Consider the following 22,216-nt stretch of genomic DNA (forward strand, 5'->3'; position numbering starts at 1 on the left):
GTTAGCATTACTGCCTCACAGCACTGAGGTCATGGCTTCCATTCCCACCATGGCCTTAACTGTGTGGAGTTTGTATATTCTCCCTGTGCTTGTGTAGGTTTCCTACCACAATCCAAAAATATACTGGTAGTTTAATTGGCTCCTGACAAAAAATGAACCCTAGTGTATAAGTGTGTGTACATGGGCCATCACACGCCGTCACATTCTATCTGAGAGAGGTCTGGTTTTCTTCCCTAAGCACTACTAGGAGAATATTAATTCTAACCTGGTTACTACGGGAAACATCAACTTTTCATTGCATAACAGTTTTTTATTATTTTTTTAAATGCCCCTATCTGTGCTTGGTTACCATAGCAACGTACATTATGCATGAGCCGGACTAGAGATCTGCCCCTGGCTATAAACACAGACATTCATCACATATCAGTAACATACAATAATAATTCTCTGACACGCTTACATCATAACACAAGTGCGCTGTATTCTAGATCTGCAGAAAAGACATTCGCTTTGGTTGGAACAATGCAAACTCCAACTGATAAAAGCAATCTTCTGATTGGCTGCTGTAAGATAACGCACAGTACTACTGTATTACACAAGAGTGTAAATCTGTGTACAGGAAAGTCTGTAAGAAAGGAGGGCGGCACACTGCGACTTATAATAACTTATTTTGCTTTATTAATCCGTCCTGAACAATATTTGATTGCTGCATGTAACAAAGCTGTGTCCCATTTACTAACACAAAGTGCAACCACTCACACCAGGGCACAATGGACTGGGTTTTCTAGGTTGGTTCGGAAGCGATCCAGAAACATGGATGCCAGTTCATCGTTGACCAGCCGGCCATCGCTGGACAAGGTAACGTTCAGCAGCTGCTTCTGGCAGACCTGTGGGTTACCGTCCTCATCTGCAGCCACGGCCAGCTCCGTGCGGGACCGCCCAACGGCCAGGATACAGGACTGCGGAGGGTTTATCACAGCACTGAACCCGGTGACCCCAAACATACCCAGGTTAGAGATGCTGTGACGTGTGGATGGGTGAGAAAATACAAATAAATATTATAATAACAGTAAAAAAAGAAATGTGAAAAATAAATAAATATATAATAATAATAAAATATATATATATATATATGTACACACACATATCGAAGTATATAAAAAGACTAAGAAATACAGCTGAGACTATGGTGGTCATTCCGAGTTGTTCGCTCGTTGCCGATTTTCGCTACGGAGCGATTAAGGCAAAAATGCGCATGCGCATGGTACGCAGTGCGCATGCGCTTATTAATTTTACTAAGAACTTAGTAGATTTACTCACGGCGGAACGAAGAGTTTTCATCGTTGAAGTGATCGTAGTGTGATTGACAGGAAGTGGGTGTTTCTGGGCGGAAACTGGCCGTTTTCTGGGAGTGTGCGGAAAAACGCAGGCGTGTCAGGCAAAAACGCGGGAGTGGCTGGAGAAACGGGGGAGTGTCTGGGCGAATGCTAGGCGTGTGTGTGACGTCAAACCAGGAACGAAACGGCCTGAACTGATCGCTATTTGTGAGTACGTCTGGAGCTACTCAGACACTGCTAAGAAATTTCTATTCGCTATTTTGCGAATCTTTCGTTCGCAATTTTGATAAGCTAAGATTCACTCCCAGAGGGCGGCGGCCTAGCGTGTGCAATGCTGCTAAAAGCAGCTAACGAGCGAACAACTCGGAATGAGGGCCTATATACAGTATAATTTAGGGAGGTGTAGCTTTAAACACAGTCTATGGGTGGAATTCAATTATTTTCACCCCCTTCCACACCCGTTCTGTTTCTGCTGACGGGAGTGGTATCATCATTTCAGCTCACTACCCCCTGGGTAGCGCGGCGTCCTAACCCTTTACGCAGCTAAGCCTGATTACTATGGGTGCGATATACACGATAATGGGGATGATTTCAGAAAGGAGATTGGGTGTGATATATCATTTGAATACCACCCTATGGGTCTTATAAAGGTCATTTAGTAATGTAATATTTACGCTAAACCACAGCAGCCCATTAGACACTTTGTGTCACTTCCATCCTGTAATTAACACCCAATGGCAGAGAATGGAATACATACAGGAGACTAGCAGACGGGAAGCTGGCTGTCACTATACCGTCAGCCGGAATCCTGGCTGCATGGCAGCGAGCCCACTCGCCACGCTTCCGGCACGATGGCGAGCTTCACTCGCCTCAGGTTATATTCCCACTGGGGTGGTGGCGTGGACCCAGCACTCGAGTGGGAATACGGGGCTGCGGTTGGGATTGCGACCGCGGGTATTTCACTGGCTGTCGGGATCCTGACAGCTGGTATGTTGGCTGCATCCCCAGAGAATATAGTGGCTGCATTTGTATCTATAATGCGCCCCTCTCCCAAATCTGCCTGCAACATGGGTTATAGACAAATTTAATTTTTCTTTGTGCGTGCATTTAGGGGAACATGTACTGAGCAGTGATAAGTGTGGAGAAGTGAGCCAGTGGAGAAGTTGCCCATGGTAACCAATCAGCATTGACGTAACATTTATAATTTGCATACTATAAAAGTATACAGAGCAGCTGATTGGTTCCCATGGGTGACTTCTCCACTGGCTCACTTCTCCACTTTTATCACTGCTTAGTACATGTCTCCCCTTAGTCATTTATATGAAGTCAATCTGGAGCTAGTTTTTTTGGTTGCACAAAAGTGGCATAAAGACTGTATGTTCCGTTTTACACCAAAAAGGTTTTGGAAAAACACTAGGTGCTTACTACTAATTCCACCCCCCCTTAACTTCCCTCTCCCCTCACTACGGGCCATCAGAGGTTCGGACTACAAGTGATAAGTGCACCTCACCCTCCCTGACCTTGTTACCTATGAATAAGATTTGTTTAGCCGTCTTTCATTCTTCTTAGTGACTGTGACAATACTGTGCTCTCATTACACAGCTCACATAAATCAGGGGAAAAGTGGAGGCTGCGATTTTGTGGGTTGAACGGTTTCCAAGTAATCTAATTATCTGCCTCCGTAGCGTGTGGGCGTCGGGCGCACTCTACTAAACCTGCGTAGCGGACACGTTTCGGGTATACCTGAAGGATCCTCCCTGATATTCTTCTGGTAGGAGTTTTCCATTCCTTGCTTTCTGGGCCAAAACCTGAGGAGAGGAAACATACAATGCAGTGAAAGTTTATTCAGGTTTCCAACTATGCTGGTTTCAGCAAACGGTGGTCCAAGCAGATGTGGGTCCTATGGCAGGGCATGCAGGGACTTGTAGTTCCACAGCCACTGAAGAGGCAAAAGGTTACCTCTGGCCCCACCGCTGGTGCAATAAGACAGACTATATTTACAGTAAGGAGCCAGGTGTCACCTGTGTCAGAGTCTATAATGTCTTGTCGCTACATAGTCGGACAGTGTAGAACACGAGAGAAGATCCGTCAGCTGCTGGCGCCTGTCGCAGACTACGCTCTGTGCTTTGGGACGCAGTCAGGTGCTGTAACATCAGAGCGTGAGGGTCATGCTCCCCGCTGACAGGGTCCCCACCTCTCCGCAGCAGCACTTCTCACAATGGCTTCCTTCTACAGGACTACATGGGACGGCAGATGTGAGAATGCGGCTTCACCAAGAGGGGTCTACGACGCCATTTACACAATGTGAGAGGGATTCACATGGAAGATGATCATTGTTTTACATCACGGCCTTTTACCCCACGTCCCAACTTCCTATAGGTATATAATAGTGTCAGGTGACGTTACTGGATGACCTCAGAGGTCACTAAATATACAGATGTCTCCTCATACACTATTGCTGCAGTCGTGCAAAATGGTTCTTCTCGGTGTGCCAGGCACAACATGCACCAGTGACGTGCGGTGAGGTGAGGCAGAGCCTTTCCTGTCATACTTTAGTATAAGCCAGGGTACTGACTATATACATTATATGCAAAATACAAAGAATATATTAGAAATATCTTCTTTATATTATTCTAATCAAGAAGACTCTGGAGTAAAAAGTATATGGCAGGTGATGCAGTGTACCCCCAACCCTGCCTATCTTTTCTGCACATCCCTGATAAAAACTCACCAAATTTCCAGGAGATTATACTGCTTCACCTGTGTATAATGCCCACATGTATATACCGCTGCACCTGTGTATAATGTCCACATGTATATACTGCTGCACCTGTGTACAATGCCCACATGTATATACCGCTGCACCTGTGTATAATGCCCACATGCATATACTACTGCCCCTGTGTATAATGCCCACATGTATATAGTGCTGCACCTTTGTATAATGCCCACATGTATATACTGATGCACCTGTGTATAATGCCCACATGTATATACTGCTACACCTGTGTATAATGCCCACATGTATATACTGCTGCACCTGTGTATAATGCCCACATCGATATAGTGCTGCACCTTCGTATAATGCCCACATGTATATACTGATGCACCTGTGTATAATGCCCACATGTATATACTACTACACCTGTGTATAATGCCCACATGTATATACTGCTGCACCTGTGTATAATGCCCACATGTATATACTGCTGCACCTGTGTATAATGCCCACATGTATATACCGCTGCACCTATGTATAATGCCCACATGTATATACTGCTGCACCTGTGTATAATGCCCACATGTATATACTGCTACACCTGTGTATAATGCCCACATGTATATACTGCTGCACCTGTGTATAATGCCCACATGTATATACTGCTGCACCTGTGTATAATGCCCACATGTATATACTGCTGCACCTGTGTATAATGCCCACATGTATATACTGCTGCACCTATGCTCCTGCTTTCCTGCTCCCCATCTACACGCTCAGTCACCTCTGCCCTGTGCTCCTGCTTTCCTACCCCCACTGCTCTCGCTCCCAGCTGCATTTTAAGGGTGCAGAGTCTGCAATAGATATTGGGGCGCTTCTGTGTCTTTTCTGTTCCCCTCTGGCTGCTCTGTAATATACAGTTGTTACAGTGTTTGATATTTTCTGATAAAGACAGACGGTCATACATCCGGTGTTGGAAGACTACCAGGACATAATCTCAGTTGGTACATATGCTCATGTTTGGAAGCATAGATTAGTATCTAATGCCTTATCCTTAATTCTCTGAAGACAAAGGGGCAGTGTAACTGTTGGCGTGATCTGGGCACCCCTGCATACTGATGCTGTAATACGTACGGGATGTGCCACCACATGTACATTATAAACCTATTACGCCTTTTCCTAATAAACTCTCAGACTTGCAGTCACTGGAACTCCCCAATGACACGCAGAGTATTTATAACAGCTGAAACATAGATAAGTATCACTTGTGTATTGTATTCCCAATAACTCAGGGACTGGGCTACAGTAACAACTGTGATAAAGTATTTATAGATGTTCTCTCAGCAGCAATGTGCGGCCTCGCCGTGACCATCTTAATGAGAATCATCCTGTGTACTGTATATCCTTAATGCAAAGATTATTACCTTCGTAAAGGGGGGAACTCACGGAGCGATCGCTGCTTAAAATCTAAGCAATCTGACTAGATTGCTTAGATTTTAAGCATGATTGCTCCGTGTGTACCCCCCACAGCGATAGCGATGCGCAGCCCCGCACATCGCTATCGCTGGTGCTAGATTGGCCTGCATGCAGGCCAATCTAGCGGGTCACTCACTTCACCCGCTGGGTGAAATGAGCGCCCCCCCCCCCCCCTCTCCCCCCCGCACGCTCAGCACACATCTCTCCCCAGATCTGCCAGTGAGTACTGGCCTTTAAGGACAGGGTCAGGACTACGTCAACATACAGGCTGGCCAGCTACCGCATTCAGCAGCGTACAACCGTCAGAGGATGTTCCTTTATTGACTGGTTCATGCTTTCATTTGGTGTTTTGGTGATAAAATCAGGCAGCTAAAGTTGCAGTAAGGCACGCAGAACTAGGTAAGTTAGCTGTAGGTGAGGAAGCTTTAGCTCCGTGTTACAATATAACACCGGACATTGGTGGTCATTCCGAGTTGATCGTTCGCTAGCAGTTTTTAGCAGTCGTGCAAACGTTAGCCGCCTCCCACTGGGAGTGTATTTTAGCTTAGCAGAACTGCGAATGAATGTATCACAGAGCGGCTACAAAATAATTTTGTGCAGTGTCAGAGTAGCTTCAGACTCAGCGCTTGCGATCACTTCAGACTGTTCAGTTCCTGTTTTGACGTCACGAACACGCCCTGCTTTTTTCCTGGCACGCCTGCGTTTTTCCGACCAGTCCCTGGAAACGGTCAGTTGCCACCCAGAAACGCCCACTTTCTGTCAATCACTCTGCGGCCAGCAGTGCGACTGAAAAGCTTCGCTAGACCCTGTGTGAAACTACATCGGCTGTTGTGAAAGTACGTCGCGCGTGTGCATTGCACCGCATGCGCAGAAGTGCCATTTTTTTGCATCATCGCTGCGCAGCGACCATTTTCTGCTAGCGATCAACTCGGAATGACCCCCATTGGCTCTCGTACATGTTGCATCATGTTTTTGACTGTCCTCAGAGTCTTGCGTTCCGATTTTTGGCACACACCTTTGTAAACCTAATAATTTTGTTTATCTTTCTTTATCACAATGTGATCCACTTATTAAAGTGGATAATTGACATTTAATGGCTGGCGTCCATTCCGGTCATGTTCCTGACTTATGACTGACTAATCCTATATCTTTAATCAGAGTGCTGGATCACCACGTGCCTCTGAAACACCCAGATTCCCCAGAAATATCACTTTACAGGGCATTCCTCCCGCCACTCCCATGCAAAGCCATCCTATAGTTAGATCAGGAGTGTCCGGGAACCACACACCAGGATAGGGGGGGCTGCTGCTGCAAACACAGGGGGTCTTTCATAGCTGCTCCTGGACACAGGGCCAAGTAAGAGGATCGTTATTCAATTTATCACCCAAAACGGGGCTCAGACAATGGAGCGATTATTGTGTGCCGGGCTGGAGCTGTGACTTGATAAGTCACAAGTTGTTTCTGCAAGAACTGAAACTATTTTTTTTTTTTAAAGATTCATTTTCACAAAGTTGTGTTTGGTTTCTACAAAACATTAAAGGTTCCCAAATAGAAAAAAGTAACGTTGTAAAACTATGTAAAGTTTAAAAAGGAGCGGACTATATATATTATACATTTGTTTAATGCAGGCAGCAAAAGTACAGACGTGTCCTCACTTGCTGGTTGTCCGTACGCCATATGGTGCGAGATACCTGGTGCCGAGGGCAGTAGCGTAACCGTATTATTGCGTAAGTTTTGCATATTAGGTACTTTGTGCACACAACGAAACACCACTCGGTGTACTACTGGTGCTAGACTGCAACTTTAATTGCACACATACAAAGTCACAAATGACGTACAACGGAACTTTGCAGGATGAAAAAAATATAACAGATGTAACTAGCTGACATAGGCATTATCATTTATATAATATGTTTAATAATTGCTGCCTTAACCGTAACAGCAAATATGTACGCCCGTTATTCTCTACTAGGTGATTCATCACGCCCTAAGGGCGCTCTTTACACTGTCGTAAGGGGTTACGCCCCCTTAACCCTTGCACACCCTTGTGGCGTGCAATATTTGTATTATATGGAGTATTACCTCCAATCATAATTGTGTGAGTGGTTAAATATTGCACGGACAAAGGGTGTGCGATGGTTAAGGGATCATAGCCCCTTGCAACAGCGTGAACAGCGCATGCAGGGCCTGATGAATCACCTAGTAGGTGCTGTGGTTGGGGGAGTGGCGGGTGCGGGGGAGACACAGATGGAGGAGGGGGTCCGGGGGTGCCGCGATTGGGGGAGGGGTGGTTATGGGGGTGTCGCTGTGGTGCCGTGGGTGGGGGAGGGGTGGGTGCCGCGGGTGGGGGTCTGGAGCCGCCGCGGGTAGGGGCGGGTGCGGGGGTGCTGCGGGTGGGATTCCGGAGCCACCACGGGTGGTGGAGGGGGTGTGTGGGGGTGCTGCGGATGGAGCCCGGAGGTACTGCGAGTGGGGGAGGGGCGGGTAATGCTTCTCCTCCTGGAAGCAGCTAGGCTGCTGTCCTCCCTTTGGCAGTGGCTCTCCCGGAGACTCGCACAGCAGCCAGTCACTATTGTTAGCGCCACTGTCCCAACGCACCGCATTACATGGAAGAAGATGCACGCAATAAACTACAGCTCCCAGCAGGCCTTAGCACCAGAATACTTTGGCGCTAAGGGCTGCTGGGAGCTGTAGTTTATTTAGTGCGTCTACTTCCCTGGGACACCGGCGCTAACAATAGTGACTGGCTAGCAGAACCGACTGACTGGCTGAATCAATGTAAAAGGTGAGAGTGCTGTGCAGTGTCAGTGACACTGCACACCCACTGCACTGCACAGCATTGTCACCTTTTACATTGATTCAGCGTCCAGACATTACCCTCCGCGATATCACACACTCTATCCGTTACATTAGCCATCTCGGGGCTTCCAGGCCGGCAGCCCAGGTGCTGTGTTGCGGAGTCAGGGCCTCTGGGGATCTGGGCGTGGCTGTGGTGGGGAGGCACTTCTGTGACATCACATGCAGAGGAGGCTCCAGGGCTCAGAGAGTATGCGGCGCAGGGAGGGCTATGAATGCCTTCCGCTGCGCCGCTTTCATACACATCTATGCTGCTGGCCGCAGCAGCTTTTATTCCACCTGCGCCGCGGCTAGGGAGTGGGAATTGTTGATGGCGGAGGGGGCAGGCAGACTGGCAGCAGGACATAGGGGGTCATTCCGACCCATTTGCACGCTGCTGTGTCCATGCGTTTGCAGGGAGGGTCCGAGACCGGACAGGCTGAAGACATCGCAGCGGGTAAGTAACTCCAGAGCTACTCAGAAACTGCACAAAATGTTTTTGCATAGCTCGGCTGCACAAGGGTTCGCAGCCTTGCTATGCAAAAAAACCTTCCCCCATAGGCGGCGTCTAGTTGATTGCATGGGCAGCAAAAAGTTGCTATGTGCGATCAACTCGGAATGACCCCAATAGGACGCTGCAGTAAAAGTAATTTTTGTTTCCCCTATCTACAACGCAGAGACATGCTGCAGATGCAGTGGCATACCCTCCAGCCGGACCTTTTTGGCAGGTACAGTCCCTTTTTTTTATGGTCAGTACAGATTTTTGGCTCTCCAAACTTCCAATGAAAGTATAGGAAAAGGGGCGTGGCCACGCCACTGTACCCGTGACCACGCCCACTTTTGGAATTTGTAGCTATTTTTGTGTGTCAATTGTTGGAGGGTGTGTTGCTGCAGATGCAGTGGGCCTATTTCGGGGTGTGGGCCTGGAGCTGCAGCTCCATCAGCCCCATTGCTAATCCTGCTCTGGGAACACACAGCAGCCAAAGGGCAGAACCAGTCTGTATCCTGACTGCCGGCAATGTAACTGTATACCATTCAGAGTTGCAACCGGTCTGTACTATACAGCCCATAATGGTCTAACTACAGGACGGACGGCAGAAACAAATATAGCACATAGGGGGAGATGAATCAAACTTTCTAAGAAGGAGAAGTGGAGACGTTTCCCATAGCAACTAGTCAATTCCTAACTACCCTTGGTCTAGTGCAGTCACTAAAATGATATATAGACTGACGGGGTTGCTAGGAGTAACGTCTCCATATATTCTCTTAGGAAGGGTTGACGCATCTCCCCCTAGAGGTTTTGCTGTATTCTGTGGCCGGAAGCTGATGAAGTCCTCGTGCATGGATGGCTGCATTGATATACATGTTTAGTGCGCACGATGATTGCATCCACTGCGTGCCGCGTCATGCTGCTGCAACGCTGGGGTTCTTAGTCTCAGGACTATAGAGGAACGGTGCTTATAGATGAGATCAGGGAACCGGTAAGATCAGCGCGGCCGGAGCGAGCCTGTGCTGGGGTGTGGATGGATGGAGGAACGCAGGAAAGCAGCACACGCTGCCTGAACATGCCTCTGCATGGCATAAGGGATAACGCCCATTTCAGGAGGCAGAGGATTGCACCATCGCACCACAGCCAAGAACACAGTCACGAGTTAGAGACGCACCCTCCTCTAGGTGTAGGTGTGGCTGGCCGGTTATAGCACAGTTACACAAGCGTCCCGTCAGTGACTCCCGAGCGCACGGACATCAGTACCACTGTACGGTGACATCACGGAATGCTATTATTACTGCTCCAAACATCCTATAAATCCAGCAGCTGTCAGAAGCCTCCACAAATTACATAGCAACGGGTGAAACGTCTTTCTAATGCAATTAAATTAAAGAGGCAGCCTTGCCCGGTTGCTAGGGGTTACTGCACAGTTTTCCTATGCACCAGTTTCATGTTTCCAAACGTAATGCACACAGTGCAGCTCTGAGGCAGAAAGCCTACAGCTCTCCAAGCGCAGGGGGAACTACAATGTCCAGCACGCCTAATCAGCTACACGTGTTGACAGTCTGGCAGTGCATTCCTATCACTGTAGTTCCCCATCGGCTTCAGAGGCACAGATTGCCGTCAGTTGGGTTCAATATAGAAAATGGGAAGTGGTATGATGATTGATCCACGGGTGAGCACGGCGGGATGGTGACACATTGCTGGGTGTGTGATAAAGTAGGGCAGGGGAGACGGTGACATCATGGAGGGGGTTCTGCATGGTGTGAGGAGGGGCGGTGAGAAGAGGAAAAAGGATGACAACACGAGGAAACAGACCCTTTAAATCAGTACTCAGACATAATTAGCGATGACTGTTCAGGAGGGAGAGACCTAAAATATAATTTCTCTAAAATAACATTTATAATGTAACATTCTACAACCCGGATATAAGTGATGCTCACATATAATGAAGAGATTTGTGGTGGAAGCGATTACCTCTATCCTTATTATTATTGGTTCAACCAACTAAATTAGCTGCATAATCTGTTTAGGTAACTTGGGGGTCATTCAGACCTGATCGCACGCTAGGTTTTTTCGCTGCGCTGCGATCAGGTCAGAACTGCGCATGCATCACAATGCGCAGGCGCGTCGCACGGGTACAAAGCGGATCGTTGCTCTGCGATGGGTTTTACGAAGAATCCATTCGCACAGCCGGTCGCAAGGAAATTGACAGGAAGAGGGCGTTTGTGGGTGGCAACTGACCGTTTTCTGGGAGTGGTTGGAAAAACACAGGCGTGTCCAGGCGTTTGCAGGGCGGGTGTCTAACGACAATTCCGGCCCCGGACAGGCTGCAGTGATCGCAGCGGCTGAGTAAGTCCTGGGCTGCGCAGAGACTGCACAAAACTTTTTGGTACCGCTCGGCTGCACATGCGATCGCACACTTGCAAAGCAAAAATACACTCCCCTGTAGGCGGCGACTATCTGATCGCAGCGCTGCAAATAACCCCTAGCAAGCGATCAGGGCTGAATTAGGCCCCTAGTGCACTTAGGGGGAGAGTTATCAAAGCTTAGAGAAGAGAGAAAATACCAACAATTGGGGTATGATATACTTGTGACTCGGGCTGAAGCGTTTTGTCCATAGCACCGCAGTGTTCATCATTATTGCATATAAATGAGGTTTCCCACATGAAACTGCGAGATCATTCTATATTATGGGAGCAGGTGAGAGGGCGCAGTGGTAGGAGGAAGTATACGGCGCACAGCAGCGGGAGTAACTGCAAACTGAATAATGAGGAGCTTAATTATACTTCATTATAGATTTTGCTCTCTTCCCCTCCACCCCAAATCAGCTGGAATATCTATACAGCATGTTCCCCCTCCCATCCCAAGATTCATGAGATGTTTATGCAAAGAGCAGATAACTTGAAATTTCAAGCCACATTTAATTCAGCATCACGAGGGATTTCTTTCCGGCACAGAGGAATCCAGAAGATAATTGCACACAGTTTTCTATGTTGGTACATACAGCATTCATTCCCAACATGTCACGGTTTATAAATAACCAGTAAACAGGAGTAACAACCTCCGACACTGGGGTGGATTCAGAAGTGGGGGCAAAGCAGAGACAGAGGAGCAAATTTGCACTTGGGCATAACCATGTTGCACTACAGGTGGGGCTAATGTAACATGTGCAGAGAGATTTACAGTTGTGAGGGGCTGTGTCCCAGCTGAACTCTAATTGCAGTACGACAATAAATCTGTCCTATACTGTATTTGTGGGCTACATACAGTACAAGCCGGTAAGTGGCCTCATATTTAACTGGATCAGCCGCTAACATGAAAGATCTCTACCCTGAGCCAACAGTCTGTTGTGTGTATTGTGCACAGAAATCTGTGTATTACATCCGTATGCCCCCACACCAGTTACAGCTACATCGCCCTGCGCCACACAGGAAGAGGGCGACGTCCGAAAAATGACCACATGGCTCAAGCAGGACGCACCACCTGGGCTGGCTGACACTGCTGATCTGCCAGCTGTCTGTACTACACACACAATGCTTTCAGCGCCTGCTGGGAGTTATAGTTCAATAGCACCTAAAGCGCCATAGTTCTCCTTTTTTCTGACATAAATTCTTGGAGTATTGGCGGGCGGTGTAGATTTGGTTTCCGGAAATAATCCTCCATCTAATGACATAGGAGGGTGTGCATTAATGATCAGGGTCCTGCCCTGGACGATGCCTGAAATCTCCTGGCTGCACGTTGGTGCGGAAGGCCTCAAAATGTCCTATAAACGCCCCTGGTCTCCGAGGCCCATAATGCATCGCTTTACATATAGAGCGGCACAGGTCAGTGCTATACGTACAGCTACAGGTATACAAGTCATTTATCAGGACAGAGGCACAGGAGAAAGACACTGTGGCTTGTAGCATACACAATCCGCTTGTGTACATTTTGTGCGCTATTGTGCGATCGCTGTTTACCGCTTACAAAACAACATTACAAATACTCCCATAGGGGCTTTATAAATGCAGCAATCCACTAGGAAATCTCGGAATCTGGCTACTTTTGCTAGGAAAACCGCATACTATTTATCGTTATTAAGTCTCAGGCCGCTGTAACGCTCTCTGGGCGCAGAGGGGACACCGATCTCACCTTTGCCGTGTCAGCAATCTCCTGAATTCCCTTGCTGCTGGCTTCTTTTATTATAGGAGTGATTAGGCCTCGGTCGGTTGCCACGGCGATAGAGATGTCAATGGACTGCAATTGGCTCGGCCCTTCGCCGTTCCAGGTGACGTTTACATCAGGCATTTGCTGCGGGTGGGAAAAAGGATCCCGTTATACTGGTCCCTTCGGGGATACCTGCTCATCACACGGACGAGACACACTGATTATTACATACTGTATATAGACCCAGACATACCAGGGAACAGAAACCATTACGATCCAACCATGTATTAAATATTATTGACTGCAAAAGTTGTTAGAGACAGCTGAGGATGACCAGGTGCCTAAATATTAGATGCAGCCATTTGTGGCCACGAGAGCAGCCATTTTGTGGTCACACGAGATGTTCTTGAGGCTGTAGTTACCACAAGATGGCTGCCATCATGCTGTATAGGTGTCAAGTACCCTTTAAAGTTGATTTATAGGATGAACATAATGATGGCAACGTATCAGGCTGGACAGTCACAAGGCCTACTCCAAGGGCAAGGCACGGGGCCAGAGTGTGCAGGGGGGCAAGGGATGGAGCCAGAGTGCGCAGGGGGGCAAGGGATGGAGCCAGAGTGTGCAGGGGGCAAGGGACGGAGCCAGAGTGCACAGGGGGGGGGGGGGGGGGGCAAGGGACAGAGCCAGAGTGTGCGGGGAAGGGGGGGGGGGGGGCAAGGGATGGCACCAGAGCATGCAGGGCACAAGGGACAGCCATTATTTCCAGTAGTTTCTTGACGTATTTGTATTGTACAGACATAAGCAAGGAGCAGCCTGCGTATAAGAGAAGGCACCGCTTCCTCTGTAACACAAAGCGCGGCATACGGGTAAATCCCTGGCTGGAGCGTCTGTGACACTGTAACAGGGATACAGCGCTGCTTACACAGAACTAGCGAGTGGAACAAAAGAGCAAGTGAACTGGAACTCCCCAAAGATTAACTTATAGAAAATAAAACAATGGCAGAAGGAATACATTTGATTCCTGTAGACTGTGAAATGCCCCATGTCAGTGCAATGCATTTTCCCATCCACTACACACGGCAGAGGAGCCACGCTGTACTGGCACACATTAGCCGGCTGCTCGCTGAGAGGGGTGGTGGGGGTTGGAGCGGCACTACACAGAGCTGCAGCCCTGGGAGACGCTACAGGGATACGCTGCCATCCCTCCAGGGGCCAGCCACCTGTGGCCGTACTGCAGCTCCCACAATGCCCCCCGCCATTCCAAGTGTAGAGACATGGACGCACAGTGGGTGTACCAGTTCTTTCGTAGCTGTGCATACAGGTGAAACGCAGAAAATTAAGTTCATTTATTTCAGTAATTCAACTTAAAAGGTGAAACCAATATATTATATAGACTCATTACATGCAAAGTGAGATATTTCAGCCTTTATTTGTTATAATTTTGATGATTGTGGTTTACATCTAAAGAAAACCCCAAATCCAAAATCTCAGAAAATTAGATTACATAAAATCAATAAAAAAAAGGATTTTAAATACAGAAATGTTGGCCCTGTGGAAAGTATAGTCATGCATATGTACTCAGTACTTGGTTTGGGCCCCTTTTGCATGAATTACTGCCTCAATGCGGCGTGGCATGGATTCTATCAGCCTGTGGCACTGCTGAGGTCTTATGGAAGACCCGGATGCTTCAATAGCGGCCTTCAGCTCTTCTGCATTGTTCCGTCTCATGTCTCCCATCTTTCTCTTGGCAATGCCCCATAGATTCTCTATGGGGTTCAGGTCAGGTGAGTTTGCTGGCCAATCCATCACAGTAATCCCACGGTCACTGGACCAGGTTTTGGTACCAAGTCCTGCTGGAAAACACTTGTATATTATACAGTGGGGATCGAAAGTTTGGGCACCCCAGGCAAAAATAAATTTTAATGTGCAAAAAGAAGCCAAGGAAAGGTGGAAAAATCTCCAAAAGGCATCAAATTACAGATTAGACATTCTTATAACATGTCAAAAAAAGTTTGATTTTATTTCCATCATTTACACTATCAAAAGAACAGAAAACAAAAAATGGCGTTTGCAAAAGTTTGGGCACCCTGCAGAGTTAATACCTTGTACTGCCCCCTTTGGACAGCTGAGACCTGGTTGTGTCATGGATTGTTCTCAATCATCGTCTGGAAAGACCAGGTGATGTCAATCTCAAAGGTTTTAAAAGCCCAGACTCATCTGACCTTGCTCCAACAATCAGCACCATGGGTTCCTTTAAGCAGTTGTGTAGAATACTGTAACTGAGAATAGTTGACTCTCACAAAGCAGGAGAAGGCTATAAGAAGATAGCAAAGCGTTATCAGATGCCCATATCCTCTGTTCGGAATGTAATTAAGAAATGGCAGTCATCAGGAACAGTGGAAGTTAAAGCAAGATCTGAATTTTATTACCAGATAGATTCAGGGATGGTTACAGGTAATTTTCAGTGTGCGGAAGGGAATTTGGGGGTGGGGATTTGCACCCCCCTTCCTCCTCTTTGTTTGTCTGTCATGACCCCTCCCCCTTCCAGCACCTGATATATAATTATCTCCAGGTATGATTGAGCAGCTTCCAAATTGTTTGTCTGCTTGTGAGCATGAGGCATTGAATGGGAGCAGCATTTGGAAGGCATGCTGTTCCTTGTAGTGCCAATGGGAGATCCTGGGGGTGGCTCCCTGGTAAGTTAGCTCTCTGTCTGGAAATGTTTTAGTATTGACCTTTATCATGAGGCGTACTGTGACAAATTACATGGCCCAATGTGGGCACTGCTATTAAGTAGTTAGGACTGCTGTATCAGAGAAGCCGTGAAGTGGCCAGCAGCTTAAACATGTGTTTGCAAACATTTGTGACAAATTCTCTGAATTTTATTACCAGATAGATTCAGGGATGGTTACAGGTAATTTTCAGTGTGCGGAAGGGAATTTGGGGGTGGGGATTTGCACCCCCCTTCCTCCTCTTTGTTTGACAGTGGAAGTTAAAGCAAGATCTGGAAGACCAAGAAAACTATCAGACAGAACAGCTCGCAGGATTGTGAGAAAAGCAAGTCAAAATCCACGTTTGACTGCACGATCCCTCCAGGAAGATCTGGCAGACACTGGAGTTGTGGTACACTATTCCACTATAAAGAGATACTTGTACAAATATGGTCTTCATGGAAGAGTCATCAGAAGAAAACCTCTTCTACGTCCTCACCACAAAAATCAGCGTTTGAGTTTGCAAATGAACATATAGACAAGCCTGATGCATTTTGGAATAAAGTTCTGTGGACCGATGAGGTTAAAATAGAACTTTTTGGCCGGAATGAGCAAAGGTACGTTTGGAGAAGGAAGGGCACAGAATTTAATGAAAATAACCTCTGTCCAACTGTTAAGCATGGGGGTGGATCAATCATGCTTTGGGGTTGTATTGCAGCCAGTGGCACAGGGAACATTTCACGAGTAGAAGGAAAAATGGATTCAATAAGATTCCAGCTAATTTTGGACGCTAACTTGATGCCATCTGTGAAAAAGCTGAAGTTAAAGAGAGGCTGGCTTCTACAAATGGATAATGATCCTAAACACACCTCAAAATCCACGGTGGATTACATCAAGAGGCGTAAACTAAAGGTTTTGCCATGGCCTTCACAATCTCCTGACCTCAACATAATTGAAAATCTATGGATAGACCTTAAAAGAGCAGTGCGTCACAGACAGCCCAGGAATCTCAAAGAACTGGAAGACTTTTGTAAGGAAGAATGGGCGAAGATACCTCAAACAAGAACTGAAAGACTCTTGGCTGGCTACAAAAAGCGTTTACAATCTGTGATACTTGCCAAAGGGGGCAGTACAAGGTATTAACTCTGCAGGGTGCCCAAACTTTTGCAGACGCCATTTTTTGTTTTCTGTTCTTTTGAAAGTGTAAATGATGGAAATAAAATCAAACTTTTTTTGACGTTATAAAAATGTCTAATCTGTAATTTGATGCCTTTTGGAGATTTTTCCATCCTTCTTTGGCTTCTTTTTGCACATTAAAATGAATTTTTGTCTGGGGTGCCCAAACTTTCGATCCCCACTGTATATGTCACCGCCAGCAACCCCTCTATATATATGCTGGCAATTACCTGCGTCACCCCAAGATGTGGTCATGAGCCATGCAGAGCAATAGCGGGGGGCATTGTGTTATCCTTTTCAGAGGGCCGACATTTCGGTATTTAAAATCCTTTTTTTATTGATTTTATGTAATATTCTAATTTTCTGAGATTTTGGATTTGGGGTTTTCTTAAACTGTAAGCCGCAATCATCAAAATTATAACAAATAAAGGCATGAAACATCTCACTTTGCATGTAACCAGTCTATATAATATGTTAGTTTCACCTTTTAGGTTGAATTACTGAAATAAATGAACTTTTGCACGATATTCTAATTTTCTGAGTTTCACCTGTATTGGCGCTAATGCAGAGCTGAATGTATGTGCAGTTGCGGAGCATGTTTTCAGGTTCTGCTTGCTCCGGAACTGTGCGTATAAATGCAGCCAATGCAGAGTCTTGCGGATTTCTTTGGCAATGCCACGAACAACTGAGGAGAACTGGGCTGTGACGGGAATTCTCCACCTGGGTCACTGCTCAGGGAGGGTGTATTACAGGAACTGCGGATTCCGCAGATCTGGACGTCAGCGCAGACAGGGCTGCTTGGAGGCACATCTTTTGCACCCTGAATCAGAGCGCACCGATAATAATGATGACCAGTAAGGGGCAGGTTTAGAAGCGCACTGAGCATGCTCCGGCCGGTACGCTGTGATTCATTTCATGCATCTTATGTTTAGCTGTGTGATGGCCATGTGCTCTTGTTTATAGAGGTCCCCTATACAAATACAATAACAAACTTCCCTTATGATACAGCGCAGGCAGCCATTTTTGTGGGTGGGGCCAACATTCATGACTATGAAACTCTCCGGGAAGCAGTCACTTTATGTCTCTCTCTAATGCAAAGTCTGAAGCTCATGCATTGTAAAAGCTCACGTGTGGGCACATTTATCTTCAGTGGCCCCTGTTAGGCTAGGGGCCCCGGTACTGGGCCTCCTCTGCCCCTGCTTTACACACACGGCCCTCTCCAATGATCACTGGATCTGCTCAGTGTCCCGCTTGGTGTCATCAAATTTAGGATGCTAACCAAAGCCTAGTTGGGGTGAGAGCGCACAGCTGGACGGGGTGTCTGGGGAGATGACGCATGCTCCCTGCTGACATACGGATCAATGCTGAGTGCTGGGCGCCTTAGGCTATAGGTTCACCCAGGGTATGTAGTCTTTCACTCAGTCTGTGGCTGGGCCTAGAGTCTCCGCACTGCGGCCGGCTTCATCCTTTGTCAGGCTATCTCCAGCTCCGGAGAAGTCATGGTCAGTCAGCTGCGGTTTCCAGCCTAGAGAGGTAACGGGGATCGGCTATAAGTGGCTGGGCTTCAGCCTTGTTAGGGGCATCAGGGCTCGCCACCCGCCTGTGTCACCCCCAGCCTCTGGTTCTCTCAAGGCACAATTGGGTGACTCTGCTTGTGACGTTATGGGAAATCGGTGTAAGATGGGCCTATCACGTGGCTCGGTGCCCCCTGTTTCACCACTATATGGCTAATTCTATATCACGGTGACTGGTGCACTTTAATATCATGGATGACAGGTTGATAATTAGGAAGGTGCTTGTCCTGGGAGGTATGGGGTTAAGTAATGTGATGTAATACACTGTAACGTGAAGCAACACTTGCTTAGTGCTCCTGCCAAGGCACCGGGCACCGCAGCAGCCGTAGCACATGCTGCAATCTCTGCCGTCACAGGGCCCTGGTGCCGATTTGGCATCGCTGAAGGGAGGCAGCTCGCTAATCACAGTGTGCAACTCCCAGTTACTGTAAATCTGTCTCTTTGTCTCCATTAGTCATCAGCTTTCAGCAGAAGATCACTGCAACATCATATACCTTAAGGCAGGCATGTCCAAACTGCGGCCCTCCAGCTGTTGTGAAACTACACATCCCAGCATGCCCTGACACAGCTTTAGCATTCTCTGACAGCAAAACTGTGTCAGGGCATGCTGGGATATGTAGTTTCTCAACAGCTGGAGGGCCGCAGTTTGGACATGCCTGCCTTAAGGGATGATCTACTATATAGGGGATACAAAATTATGTATGTACTGACGAGGTTGACTGATTGATCGATCAGTATTGTATTTTATTGGTCAATAAAAAGCGGAATTGCACAAGATGCCCCAGAATGCTTACGGGTTCTGTTATAAAAATGGGAAAACAAAAAGGTATGTGAGGATTATTACGCAGCGACACCAGTGACGCCTGACATTCTGCAACGGGCGCAGGAGCAAATTATGCTGCATGAAAAACACAGGCCGGAGCATGGGACGTAATGTACTTACTTTGAGGGTTACCGCTGTGGCTTTGATGATAAAATCATTCACCGAGACTTTAATGTTATCTGAAGAGCAAACAAAAAACATACGATGAGGAAATGCGTCAATAGCATTAAAATCCTCTCAATCCCCCCCCAACCTTAAGTACAATGACCTCATAACTAGCGACAGGCTGACTCCTTACATATAACTAACAGTAGCCTCATGACCTGGCACACCTTCAACGTCAATCAAGTCACTGAGTAGGGTGTTCCCGTTAATTAGGTTTTAATCACATCGCTGCTTTTAGAATTTCTTTATTTAAAGCGGAAATTTCCTTTCCTCCCAGCGGAGACAATATTCTTGGGAAAGCCGCCTATCAAATCCACTACAGACCATTTCATGCCTCATGCCTCAGCAATGCTTTTGGTTTTAAAGAACAGACAGTGTGCATGCCTCCATGAAACATCCAGTTCCTATGTATGTTATTATTAGAATCTATTATACCCTTTTAGACTTAAAGACGGGAATTTGCCGGGTGTCAGCCCCGACCCTGGTACAGACAGCATATAAAGAAGTAAATCAGCGCTCTGTGATCCTGGAAGTGGGAGGGCACACAGTATCAGTGTATCTAGTGAGAGGTGGGAGACCGGGGGGAACAGGGCATACTGGTGTCAGGTTTAGAGCTAGGAGGAGAGAATGAGGGTACAGTGTCTGACACAACGGGGCTTACAGTCTAAGAGGGAAGGATGTAACTGGGAGAGTGAGCAGAGTGTCTGAGTCATGAGTTATAATGATGGCGAGGTGAGTCTTAAGGGTGCGTTTGAATGTGTGGATGTCGGCAGAGAGCTTGATAGGGGAGGTAGTGAGTTCCAGAGAAGTGGGACAGCATGGGAGAAGTCTGGGATGCAGGAGTGAGAAGAGGTGACCAGAGCGGAGACGGATAGACTGCATTCTCAGGAATTCCGGTTGATCCCATAGAATGGCTGATTCCGCGGTCACTTCACAGGAATTCCTGCATCCCTTACCTTTTCACTGATCATCATTAGGCAGGTGTGAGATATGCAGCGTCCCCGAGTGTGCAATAAGGAAGCTAGCACTCACTTTGTGAGGTCTTGCGCTCCATTCGCTCATGTACCCAGGCTCATACTAACTTTGCTACAAACGACACTTAATTTGTGATAATGCTAATCGCCTATTGTTCACTGTAAAAGTGGCAAACTACTGAGGGAGGGAAATGCCCCCATGTATTGGTGTGCTGCATGCAAAAAGCAGCCGTTATCTACCCTGCACGCAGAAAAAAATTACATTTGCACTCCTTGCATCGCAATGCGTTGTCCAGATGCAAAATGCACGTAGGACCAACAAGAAAACTATATAACTGCTCTGATATAAAATGGCCATAAAGAAGATAAGCCTCTAATCTCCATTCTCAACAGGAAGGGACATTGGGGGTCATTCCGACCTGATACCTCGCTAGCTACTTTTTGCAGCGCTGCAATCAGATAGTCGCCGCCTATAGGAGAGTGTATTTTCGCTTTGCAAGTGTGCGAACGCTTGTGCAGCCGAGTGGTACAAAAAAGTTTTGTGCAGTCTCTGAGTAGCCCAGAACTTACTCAGTCGCTGCGATCACTTCAGCCTGTTCGTGTCCGGAATTGACGTCAGACACCCGCCCTGCAAACGCTTGGACACGCCTGCGTTTTTCCAAACACTCCCAGAAAACGGTCAGTTGCCACCCACAAACGCCCTCTTCAATCTCCTTGCGATCGGCTGTGCGAATGGATTCTTTGTTAAATCCATCGCTCAGCAACGATCCGCTTTGTACCCATACGACGCGTATGCGCATTGCGGTGCATACGCATGCACAGTTTTGACCTGATCGCACCACAGTAAAATAAACCTAGCGTGCGATCAGGTCGGAATGACCCCCCACTGTTTGGTGCAGTTACATTATAGGGATTTAATAATCTATCACTACTGCGAGAACATGCTGCACGTGCTCCAACTGCCTCAAATCTTGCAGAACACAGGGGGTTAAAGATTTAACGGGGCGGGTCACTTAGATCCAGTTTGCATAGGGATATTTTGAAGCTGCTGGAAAATTATCGCTAATTAAGACTCCCTTGAGGAATAGTGACATTTTACACTAGTAATTTCATTTGCATTTAAACTGCATGATCTTCAAGTTAATGTTGGTGTAACTCAAAAACATAAATAAATGTAAAAAAATAATAAAAAGATTCCCAAGAACAAAACTGCGTCACTGATGGAGAATCTGCATGTGTGTTGCGCGTTACAGCGCTGACAAATGGACGTTGAGGGCGGGAGCTACAGCTCGCAGTCAGATTTCTACTTATACCGCCCTGCACGAGCAAACTCTGACCCAGAACTTAGACCGTGGCACAATAACCAAGCGGCTAGACAAATGGAGGGTGCATTAGCGCTTAAACCGTCCATTAACAATCAGGCCGGGCGCTGAGCAGGTCTCACAGGATTATAGAAACCACGTAAAAAAAGACTAACCTATTTTTCCTAATCTGATGGCTTTTTACTGAATAATCTAAAGATGTTTGTTGCAAATCTATATTAGTTTAACCCTTTCGGCATAGTTGCCCAATTAACGAGGACGTAGTTTTAAAAGGCGTCTCTTTCTCGCTGAATGGCGGCATGACTGCAGTATTTACTTCCTACAATAAATGCATGGAAAATTTTTTGCAAAGGAATTCCAGGGCAGCTTCCTAAACATGCATAGGAATGCCGTCATGATATCCAATCAGTATTCCCGAGTCATATCACTCATCACGGTCTTTCGTTAGGGGTCAAGCACTAGAGA

At 47.0% G+C, this 22,216-nt stretch overlaps 1 protein-coding gene across 1 annotated transcript in view; it reads right to left on the reverse strand.

Moving 5' to 3' along the window:
• Positions 1-655: 655 nt before the first annotated feature.
• Positions 656-22,216, reverse strand: part of PDHX (pyruvate dehydrogenase complex component X) — a 146,230-nt gene continuing 124,669 nt past the window's right edge. Inside the window, exons 8-11 of the mRNA XM_063946303.1 lie at positions 19,411-19,469; positions 12,992-13,150; positions 3,081-3,145; positions 656-1,020 (exon numbers count right to left, since the gene is read on the reverse strand). Of these exons, the coding sequence (XP_063802373.1) occupies positions 756-1,020; positions 3,081-3,145; positions 12,992-13,150; positions 19,411-19,469 (548 nt within the window). The 3' untranslated portion in view covers positions 656-755. The remainder of the gene's footprint in view (positions 1,021-3,080; positions 3,146-12,991; positions 13,151-19,410; positions 19,470-22,216) is intronic.

Source organism: Pseudophryne corroboree, chromosome 11, assembly GCF_028390025.1.
Source record: "Pseudophryne corroboree isolate aPseCor3 chromosome 11, aPseCor3.hap2, whole genome shotgun sequence".
Taxonomy (NCBI): Eukaryota; Metazoa; Chordata; class Amphibia; order Anura; family Myobatrachidae; genus Pseudophryne; species Pseudophryne corroboree.